This window comes from Pituophis catenifer, unplaced genomic scaffold, assembly GCF_029215685.1.
Source record: "Pituophis catenifer annectens isolate HBS135680 unplaced genomic scaffold, rPitCat1.0.hap2 SCAF_4, whole genome shotgun sequence".
Taxonomy (NCBI): domain Eukaryota; kingdom Metazoa; phylum Chordata; class Lepidosauria; order Squamata; family Colubridae; genus Pituophis; species Pituophis catenifer.
The window spans coordinates 108,876,334-108,887,474 of NW_027256884.1; the positions used below are offsets into that span (position 1 = coordinate 108,876,334).

An 11,141-nucleotide genomic window follows, 5' to 3' on the forward strand; every position below is an offset into this window, starting at 1 on the left:
CCTATTGAACAAAAATCTTGAAAGCTTGTGCATCATACACTATGTAGTGATAGTTAATTAGAAAAAATCTAATTTTTTATTCATTCAATCAATGTATATGTCCATTTCTCTGACCATAAGGAGTCTGGGCAGCTAAGTATAGTTTAAAATACAGTAACATAACATAAAACAGAACTGACATGTTAAAAAAAAATCTACCAGAAACTGAACAAATTCATGGATTCTAATTGCTTGAGTGAGTATTATATATTAAGTGACATAGAAAGAATAATTTGGTTCGTTTTGCACATTATGTAAAACCACTGGATTTTTTTTTTTTTTTTTTGTAATTCTCCTCCTGAACTCATGCACTGGAGTGTTGGCTGGCCTTTTGGAGCAGTCAGATAATAATTATAAAGGAAGTAGCCAAAACTGCTTCTTACCAGATTCACTGATGGAAAGCTTTATTGGAGCAAGTGGACAGAGTTATCAAATTCAGTCATTCATTATATTTACAATAACTCTTTTCTACTGTGGTAGGAGATTTAAATTAGTACACGTTTCACTCACAAGTTATGCATCACTCAGAACTTATGATCTTTAGAGCCAAAATTGGTCAATTGGCAGTTTGGCAATAGTATGTTTTAAAATATATATTCACATATTTCTCAACACAAAAATAATTTCTCCTGCCTAGCATTAAGCTTCCTAGCACTTCCCAAATTTTATTCATTGTTATCTCACTTACTTCCAATCTCAATTCAACCAAATATGTTTCCAAGCATTTTGTGTCCATGGCTTCAAGTCATTGTTGACTCCTGGTGACTCCTTGGACTACTAGACCCTGCAGTTTTCTTGGCAAGATTTCAGAACTGCCTTCATCCTATGGCTGAAAGAGAATGACCTGCCCAGGGTCACCCAGCTGGCTTTGTGCTTAAGGCAGGACTAGAACCCACGGTGTCCTGGTTTCTACTCAGTGCAAAATTTAGCCAAATAGCTTTACAAGCATATTGAATAAGAGTGAATTTATTTTTTATTTATTGATTAGCCCTTGGGCCATATCAAAGTGCAGAGTTCCAGAAACAAATCATTACAAAAGTTTGGTAAAACAATTTAAATGAAATTGGAATAACGCATGATTTAAAATGAAATTAGAATAAAATACGATCTAAAATGAAATCGGAATAAAATACAATCATTTGAGATACAAACTGAATATGATTAAAATTATATTATAATGTCACCCCTGCATCTATCCAATCAGTCTTAAAACTACTATTAAAATTACATTATTAAATCAAATGATCTTTCCTACAATCTACCACATTCGGCTGCACCAACTTTGTCCTTTTTTCCATCAACTTTACCGCAAATTTGGCAATCCATTTCACCAGCTGCAAGTTAGAACCTAACAGACAATGTTGCAAGAAGCGCTCTTTAGATTTAGGGGTGCTGGTATAAAAGATCCTGCCCAGCTGATGTTCCCTCAAATCTGAGTATAGGAGGCAATCAAAAATTACATGGTACATTGTTTCAACTTCCCCCATCCCACATAAACAGACTCTTTCTCTTACAGGGATACCCTTATACCTACCCCAAAACATGTTTGTTTGAAGTTGCTCTAATCTCAATTTGGTAAAAAATCTCCTTATGACGGGAAATAAAGGCACAGTTAAATATTTTTCTATTTTAAAAATGTTTATTGGCTGATAACCAGGGGCAAACTTTTACTGCTGTCACCTGTGCAATATCCGATTGGGCACTTATGTCCTTAAATCTCTGTGCAATCCAATTTCGGATCTGCCTATAATTGTACTGCTGCCAATTTAAAGGCATACCAGATACTTGCTTCAGAACTCTTGATAACCAGTTATTTTTATTACTTGAGATAATCTGCTCCATTAGCGCTAATTTTGGTAACCTCCCTTCCTCCATCTTGATTATTTTTAACCAATACTAAACGGTCTTCAACAAGGCCCTAGTGCCAATCGCATGGACTCCCGTTTCTGCCCTTACTACACATGCTGGGGTTTCAGGGGACACTGACAAAATTCTCCTCAGGAACTAATTTTGAGGAGTTTCCAGCCCAGGCAACTTAACCGACCCCCATATTTCTGCACCATAGGTAAATACTGGTTCAATTTTCCCCTGGAAGACCTTTAGCGCTAGGATTAATGAAGAGTTTTCTCTAAAATAAATTTGTTTAATTGAGCCATCCGAGCCATGGCCTTCCGAGCTCCGGCTTTTACCTGCTTATTCCATTTGCCATTTGTCTGAAATACTAGACCTAAATAGGTAAATGACTGAACTTGTTCTATTCTTCTGTCATTTAAAACCCATCTCCTCATATTTTGTTGTCTGCTAAATATCATTACCTTTGATTTCTCTACATTAATTGTCAAGCAATTTTTTAATACAATATGCTGCCAACCTCCCGAGTGACCTTCGTAGCCCCACCTGTGAGGCCGACAGCAAAATTATATCATCGGCATATAACAAGCAATTTACCTGTCTTGTTCCTATACTAGGCCCATGGAGTGATATATCTTCCAAACATTTTGGAAGGTCATTTAAATATAAGTTGAAAAGTGTTGGGGCTAAGATGCAACCTTGTCTGATGCCCTTCTTTATTGGGATTGCATTTGTTACCGATCCTGTCCTGTTCACTCGAACTCTTACCTGGGTTTCCGTGTATAACAATCTAATTAGATATAACAATTTTTCAATTCCCATGGCCTCTAATTTATCTCATAAAATTTGTCTAGCAATTGTGTCGAAGGCTGCCTTCAAGTCTATGAATGCCACGTACAGTGGTTTTTTCCAAAACTTAAACTTTGAATGTGTCAAGATAATATAATAATAACAAATAATAATAATAAAATAATAATAACTATTGAATAATGTGTCAAGATCATTGTAATTTTTTCATTTATTCCTGATATCTTTATATGCAAGAATAGAATTTTTTAATCACCAGGCAATCATTCAGCCTTTACACATATTAAACAAGTGACATAGTCACATTCTAACCAAGCTTTAGCTATATTTTAATAATAGCCAGTCTACAGCTTACACTTGTGGCCTAACCATTTTTTAACACTCACTGTGCTTGTGGCTTTGTCAAGACATTTTTCTTCAATACTAACATTTATCGCATTTTCAATTTAATGTTTGATATATCACTATCATTTCCATTTACATCTCTAAATAATAATTTAATATTTCCTCATATAAGTACCAGTAGTGGGTTCCAAATCCTGTCGCTACTGGTTTGCTCGTGGGTGCACGTGCGCAGAAGCATCCGGGTGGGTGGGTGGAGCCTCCCACCGCCACCAGTTCACCCAATCCAGGGAGAACCGGTAGCAACCCACCGATAAGTACCATTGTAAACGATGACATATTTTGAATTTAATTCATTCAAATGGCGGATCCTTGTTTACACAGTATTTTATTTTCCTCTTTTAATCATTTCTTGTTCTATTTGACTATATTATCTACAAGTATATTTTACTTTTTTATATATCATACATTATCTTCTAACTATTATTTGTGCAGCATTTTTTCTATTGCGCACAATTTTTCATCCAAAACCACTTTAAATTCTCTGTTCTACCAAACATCCTTTTACATATTTTCCATTAGTATTACGCCACTTTTTTTCTGGCAGTCGATAACATAATTCTTTCCACTTTATCCCAAACAATTTTCACATCATCTATTATGTTCAAATACCAATCATCCTATTGGGAGATTAATCTGTCCTCTACTATTCTTTCAGTTAGAACTCATACTTATTTCTTGTCACAACTGTTCTTTTTTTACTTGAAATATACCCTCCCATTTCTTTCATGTTCATTTCACTCAAGACCCATTCTTGGCACTACCAAAAATGCTCGATCCCACAATCGAAATCTTTCATCCCCTTTGTAATCTTCATTTATTCTCTAAACCTTTTATCATAAATAATCATGTATTTGCAATATTTGTAGGCTAGTCTACATCAGATGCTGCCAGAACTTGCAATAAAATAAAAAAATGTACATACAAAAATAGAAGAAAATGCATAAATCCAAAATCTATCATAATCAATTATGCTTTTGAAATATTCATTCTTTTTTATACTCACAAGATACATTTTCTATATATATATATTAAATATATTTAGAAATATATTTGCTTTCTGTACTAAAAGGGAAGGAAATTATATTCATTCTCATTCTCTCTCTCTCCAGTTTCTGAAGGAATGAATATTATAAACAGATTTATGCCTGAACCACATCTTCAAAACAGATCTTTTTCTAAGTAGATGATCATTAAAAAGTCTCAATTTTCACTTGTTCCTGGATCTCTAAACAGCCCAATAATTTTTATGCATTGTTTTCTCATTTCCATATTATTCATGTTGCTTAATGAATATTCTATTCCACCAAATTGTTCATTCAGAATGTTGAGAATTAACATTTGAGTCTTACTTCATCATTTACTCCTCTTAACAACCTATAGACTCCTATCCCACTCATTATATATATATTATTCCTAATTTTTTAATTAATATATTTTAATACATTTTATTGCTAATTAAATCTATGGTTTCAATTTTCTAGATGTCTTTGTCAACCAGAACCCACAAGATGATAACTTCTTTAGATCAACCACATCCTTCCCCTTTCGTTTCAGATAAATCAGATACCTAATTTATTTCAGTATATTGTATATACATTAATTCAGGCTTTTTAGCATTTATTCCTATTATAGTCCAAGTCACAATCTTTCATAGGACATGCCTATCACTAGCTAAGCCCACAGATATTGACTTCTGCAACCAAACAGGTTTGGTCAATTGAGGCTTTCATAGACTACTTTTAAGAAACACTGAAAAGGTATAGATCAGATTACTACCCTTGGCCACGATTGCACCAGGTGTAATTTTCCCTGCTAAAAGTAAGGATAGTTTGGGCATTTTTTAACCACAAATATAACCAAAGCTGATATTTATTTTCTGCAAACTCATGCTATTCTATAAAAGCTAGGATCCTTAAAGACTATGGTATCTTGCAAGCTAACATCCTGTTGTCCACATTTTACAACTATTAGTGTATATATTGTATTAAGAAAACTTAGAGGTTATTGATTCTTTTTAAAAAGTATGTCACTTGGTAAAATAATACGTTACTGCTTTAAATATGTTAAAGTTGAATAACAATTCACATTAAGAAAACACATCCTTTTTATGGTGGATGAAGAAATATATGTAGCCAGAATGGAATTTTACAGTGACACAATATTATATCTTAAATTAAAATACAAAAATCAAATATAACTTGCCCAGAACAGATACAATAGTTTTCACAATATTAGCCACTATATTCAGCAGGGAGCTTTCTTTAAAAACATTATCCATGATAATGTATTATATGCTGGCTGTTTGCTGAAGTCTGTATTTATTAGGATATTATGTATAGTATAAGATGAAGAGTGCAGGAAACACAACAAATAAAACCATAATCATTAATGAAACCAGCTATGAACACAAGAATGTGCTACTAGGGTAGTAGGATAAGAGACAAGAGGCATCGTTAACATAAAAGCCAGAGACACAACCTTAAGAAGATAAGTATGAAGAGAGGCTATGTTCTGGAAGTTAACTGCTATCTCATTTTAGTAATATATTCTCATCCCACTATCCAATGGTTTATTTATACTTGCAAACAGAAAAGCAATTATAAAGCATGATAGTAGTGGAGCAAGGGGAAAAGACTTAATCAGTTGATGATAATTATGTCAGTAATTAAATCCAACACTAAATAATATTGGATTACAACCAAGAGTATGGCAAGAGCTTTGCAAAAAGCTAGTTGGGGACGGTAGTAAAATATTTAGAAGAGCAATTATAGGCAAGAAATATTAAAAAGAGAGATGTAACAGACTTAGTATAGTAGATGCAGGCATGTTTCCATATGGGGAAAAGGCATAAGGTGGTCATCCAGCATGTGTTTTGCCTGCACAAACACCCAGCTTGTATAAAGAATCAGGCAGTAGAGGATGAAAAAGACCTGGGTTTGCCTGAGATCGTGAAGATTTGCGACTAGAGTCATAAACAAAGCAGGACTTGATGCATAAAGCAATGCAGTTCGGGATAAAAAAAATCCTCTCTCTGCTTGCTCAATGCAAAGAAGGGTCTTTTCCCAATAGGCTACACCCCACCCACCCCACTTGTGCCCCATCTTATTTGGAGATGGTGAAGCTGCAACTCGAACCTACCTATGGAATGACTCATTGCATAAGCTTCAACAGACTACCATACCCTTTTTTTCCCTATACGTGGATGCCAAGGCTTTATATACACCAAAGCAAACTCAAGAGAAGAGGTATGGGGGTCAGATTCTGATCAAAACTCCACAGGTCTCTCCCAAAGGGCAAACCGGAGGAGAAAGTTACGACGGTCATTGTCCAGGAACCTACCGGGACCATGAGCGAGGCAGGCTGCGTGGCAGACCGAAAAGCCCTCAAGAATGGCTCCGGGGCAGAGAGAGAAAGAGAGAGAGAAACCAAACGGCCCCGACCCCAAAGGGAGAAAAGAGACTGGCCAAGAGAAGAGGGAGAGACAGACAGACAGGCACGGCAGGCACGACAGGCTGCGGCAACCTTTTCTAACTTGGCGACCTCCAGCCGGGTCCGATTACAGCCTAGGCAGCCTGCCCAACGGAGAACGATGGGACCTGTAGTCTGGCACATCTGGAGGCCAGCAGGTTGGGGAAAAGCGGCGTCCGAAAGTCACGGGGGGGGGGATGAGGAAGGGAGGAAGGAAGGAAAGAGGGGAAGGAAAGAAAGAGGGAGGGAGGGAGGGAGGAAGGAAGGAAAGAGGGGAAGGAAAGAAAGAGAGGGGGGAGGGAGGAAGGAAGGAAAGAGGGGACGGGAGGAGGGAAGGGAGGAAAGAGGGGAAGGAAGGAAGGAAAGAGGGGGGGAGGAAGGAAGGAAAGGGGGGACGGGAGGAAAGAGGGGAAGGGAGGGAGGAAGGAAGGAAAGAGGGGAAGGGAGGAAGGAAGGAAAGAGGGGAAGGGAGGAAGGAAAGAGGGGAAGGGAGGAAGGAAGGAAAGAAGGGACGGGAAGGGAGGGAGGAAGGAAAGAGGGGAAGGGAGGAAGGAAGGAAAGAGGGGAAGGGAGGAAGGAAGGAAGGAAAGAGGGGAAGGGAGGAAGGAAGGAAAGAAGGGACGGGAAGGGAGGGAGGAAGGAAAGAGGGGAAGGGAGGAAGGAAGGAAGGAAGGAAGGAAGGAAGGAAAGAGGGGAAGGGAGGAAAGGAGGGCGGGCGCAGATCGCCCGGCCCAACCTTTGCAAGCGCCCCGACTCACTCACCCGTCCTTCCGCTTGGCCTTGTAGACGTGCCCGTAGGTCCCCCTCCCCACCTTGCAGCCTTCGTACTCGAAGAGGTCCTCCACGCGTTCTCGCTCCCCGGTCAGCTTCACCTTGAAGTCATAGTCCATCTTCATTCAGCGCCCGGGCTGGCCGCCTTTTAAGACGGCAACCCACCACCACCACCCTGCGAAGCCCCCGCCCGCCACCGCCGCCGCCGCAGGCACCAGGGAGGAGGAGGAGGAGGAGGAGGCCCCGCCGCCGCGACGCGGACCATCCAGGTACAGTGGGGAGAAGAAGGGGAAAGCGGCTGCGAGAGCGGGTGAGGCAAGGCGGAGCCCTCTATTCTTCCGCGCCGCCTCCTCCTCCTCCTCGCCTTCCTCTCCTCCTCCTCCTCCTCCTCCTCGCTGCCGGCTCAAGAGCCACACAGGCAAAGCGGCTCTACGCCAGCCGGTATCTCGTTTCTCGATATACGGCAACCGCGCCTGACCGCGCTGCTGCAAAAGGAGAGCGTCGCAAAGCGTCGCCCCTCTCTCTCCTCTCTCTCTCTTTTTTTTTTTTCCGAGTCTCCCCTCGTCCTCGAGAGCGCACCACGTGGAATCCAACCGGCTCCGAGGCGGCCCCTCCTCCCCGGGCAGTTTCCCTCCCCGACATGCACCGCGCCATAGCTGCCAGCTAAAGACTTTGGCAGCAGCGCTACGGGAAATCAACACGGGCCGCATTAAGAAACGTATATTCTAAGCGCCTTGGGGGTGGGGAGCCGTCGTTACACACATTAACCGGATATGTGTTTGGTGTATGCTGGGAGTTGGAGTTTTATCGGCTGTAATCGGAGAAATTTGCGAAGAGGAAAGCCAGGCGCATGCTGGGCGTTGTAGTTCACGTATGTGTTTGGCAAGGAGGAGGAGGAGGGGTTTCCTCTAGTTTCCATGGAAACCTATTTCTGGAAACTGGTTTTGGGGGTCTGAGTGTCATGGTCTCGCCGAAAAGATTACGTCTTTAAAGTAACTGATAGGTAACATTAACCCAGGAGCTACAGCAATTTTCAAAACTGGCGTGGCATTAGGGCAGAATGGTGACATAACCCAAACAAAACATTCCAGCTTTATTTTGAGGATGATGGTAATAAAGTGTGATAACTTTAAAGAAGCACTAGTTGAAGACTTCCCAAAACTTCTCAGTTTCCTAACGAGGCTAAAAAATAAAGAGGATCTTCTTAACTCCTTTTATAAGCAAAGTATAGGTGATGTTAACGATGGTAATGTAATTGGCCCTGGGAGTTCTGCTGCTAAGTGAAAGCGCAACCACATAAATGCACTGATTTACAACAGCAGTTCTAGTTGTGGTTGTAAGCAACTTTCACAAAGTCATTAAGCATGATATTACGTGACCGTATCTTGCAAGTTCTTGTTGGCTTCCCATTGATTTTGCTTGTTGGGAACCCAGCAAGGAAAGTTGCAAATGGCAATCACATGATTGCAGGATGCTGTGACCATTGTAAATGCTAGATGGTTGCCAGGTGCCTGAATCATGATCCTGTGACGACCACAGGGATACTACAACCATTGCAACTTCGAGGATCGCGGGTAAGACTCCACATTTGAGAACTATCTGTATTGCCTGTTGTGGCCTGTCTCCTGTTGTGAAAAACACTACCTAAGCAGAGAGGTTTCTTCCATCACTTTTAATGGACATTTTTAATGGTGAAATCACAGTACTAGTTTGTCTCAAAACTTGGGTGCTATTATTATGCCATAAATTGTTTACTAGAGAGCTCTATCACTGCAGACTCTACAGTGATGTGTTAATTTTTTACAGAGTCTTGCCACAGGCAGTCAATTTTTAAACCAACTTCAAAAGTTATGCCTTAGCTGAAGAAGAGCTTTTGGTGCAGACATGAGCAAGCAGTAATGTTAATCACAATTCAGCAAAAATACTGCAGGATGTTTTCGTTTTCCTCACTTCTCCTTGTCTGGTCAGTTAGATAAACATTTCATTGCCACTTATTTTTGAAAAAAATAAATCATTGACTGAGGATTGAAAATCCTAAAACTAATTATGTGAATTGCTGATTCACTAAACTGCATACTTAAATCATTTTTTGATGATTCAGTTAAATAATACCTTGACTTTATATAGGCCATGCATATAAAGTAATTGATAAATGGGCAAGACTATCTATGACAAAAGTAAATTGCAGTGCCAAGCGAAAGATTTCATGGAACAGTTCCAAGTTTATTTTTGGAAACAAGATTATTATGCCAAACTACACCGCTCTATTTTATGTTTTTATTATTTTCATCGTGCTTAAATAACAGTTTGGATTAATATCAATAATATGTTTTTCTGTTAAAGTTTTATAATACAGTCTTTCTCAAATTGGTCTTTTGCGGTTGCACTTGGACTACAGTTTCCAGAATTCTCAGACTTCCCCAGAACTTTGCCAGGTTGGAAAAAATTTGTAGAGTATCTATGATTATTGAGATCTGCTTTATCATTTATTATCATTTATTGGATTTCTATCCACCCTTTCATTAAGGTGTTTGAGGCAACATAGACTATGCTTTCTCCAAAACAATCCCATAAATAGATTGCTTCAAACACAAGGGCAGTGTTATAAAGAGAATGAAACATCTGTATTTATTTTGGAAGTATATAAGTTATAAGTAAGACCACATTCGGCTTTGGTCACCATATTATTAAAAAATGTTGAGACTCTGGAAAGAGTGCAGAAAAGAGCAGCAAAGATGGAGCAGGGGCTGGAGGCTAAAACACATGAAGGAAGGTTGCAGGAACTGGGCATGGCTAGTCTAGTGAAAAGAAGGACTAAGGGTGACATGATAGCAATGTTCCAATATTTATGGGGCTGCCACATAGAAGAAGGGGTCAACCTATTTTCCAAAGCACCAAAAAGCAAGACAAGAAACAATGGATGGAAACTTATCAAAGAGAGGAGCAATCTAGAATGAAGGAGAAATATCCTAACAGTGAGAACAATTAACCAGTGGAATGGCTTGCCTTCTGAAGTTGTGGGTGCTCCATCACTGGAGGCTTTTAAGAAGAGACTCGACAGCCATCTGTCTGGAATAGTATGGGATCTCCTGCTTGAGCAGGGGGTTGGACTATAAGACCTCCAAGGTCTCTTTCAACTCTGTTATTCTGTTAAGTATCTCTGATGTAATTAAACTATTGCAATTTCTACAAAATAAAATATTACTAGAGACCAAAGTATTTTATTCATTTTCATTTTCCCAACATATTTTGTGATTGCTGTAGGGTTCTTTCAGTTGAAACTCACTGGTTAAGGTCACACTGTATGTTTAAACCCAGTCAGTTACTATCTAATCTTTACTGTTTTGATCTAGAATAATTACACTAATTGAATAAAGGGCAATCATTTTAAAGAATGTGGTTCCTCTGCTTCCTTCTGTTCTGTTTTCACTTATATCTCTTGTAGAAGAAAGTACTGTCAAAGCTTTAATATGTAAACAGTCCCTTCCCCACAGTCAGACTGGTAGCAGAAGGCATGGCTTGAACACTGCAGCTTAATGAAGTCCTTGGAAAACAGGTTCTGTCATTGTGAGGGACAATTTTGTTAGCCATTTTATGCTTAAATCTCATTTCCAGGCAACTGACTGGGTAGTACAAGACTATTAATTCTAGATTAATGGAGTTATGGTCATAGATTCTTTTGATTGTATTATTATGAATAGTAGTAAAGTCACTTTAGTAGCGATATGACTAGAGGAAAGTACTTCTAACAATTGATTTAGGATGCTTCAATTTAAAATAATTTAAAGGATTATGAATTT

The 11,141-nt window shown here is 39.3% G+C and overlaps 1 protein-coding gene across 2 annotated transcripts in view; it reads right to left on the reverse strand.

The window, feature by feature from the left end:
• Positions 1-7,492, reverse strand: part of CDK8 (cyclin dependent kinase 8) — a 52,493-nt gene extending 45,001 nt beyond the window's left edge. For both annotated transcript variants that reach the window (XM_070943893.1, XM_070943892.1), the window contains exon 1: positions 7,333-7,492. In XM_070943893.1, coding sequence (XP_070799994.1) covers positions 7,333-7,466 — 134 coding nt within the window. In that variant the 5' untranslated portion in view covers positions 7,467-7,492. The remainder of the gene's footprint in view (positions 1-7,332) is intronic.
• Between the last annotated feature and the right edge of the window lie 3,649 nt (positions 7,493-11,141).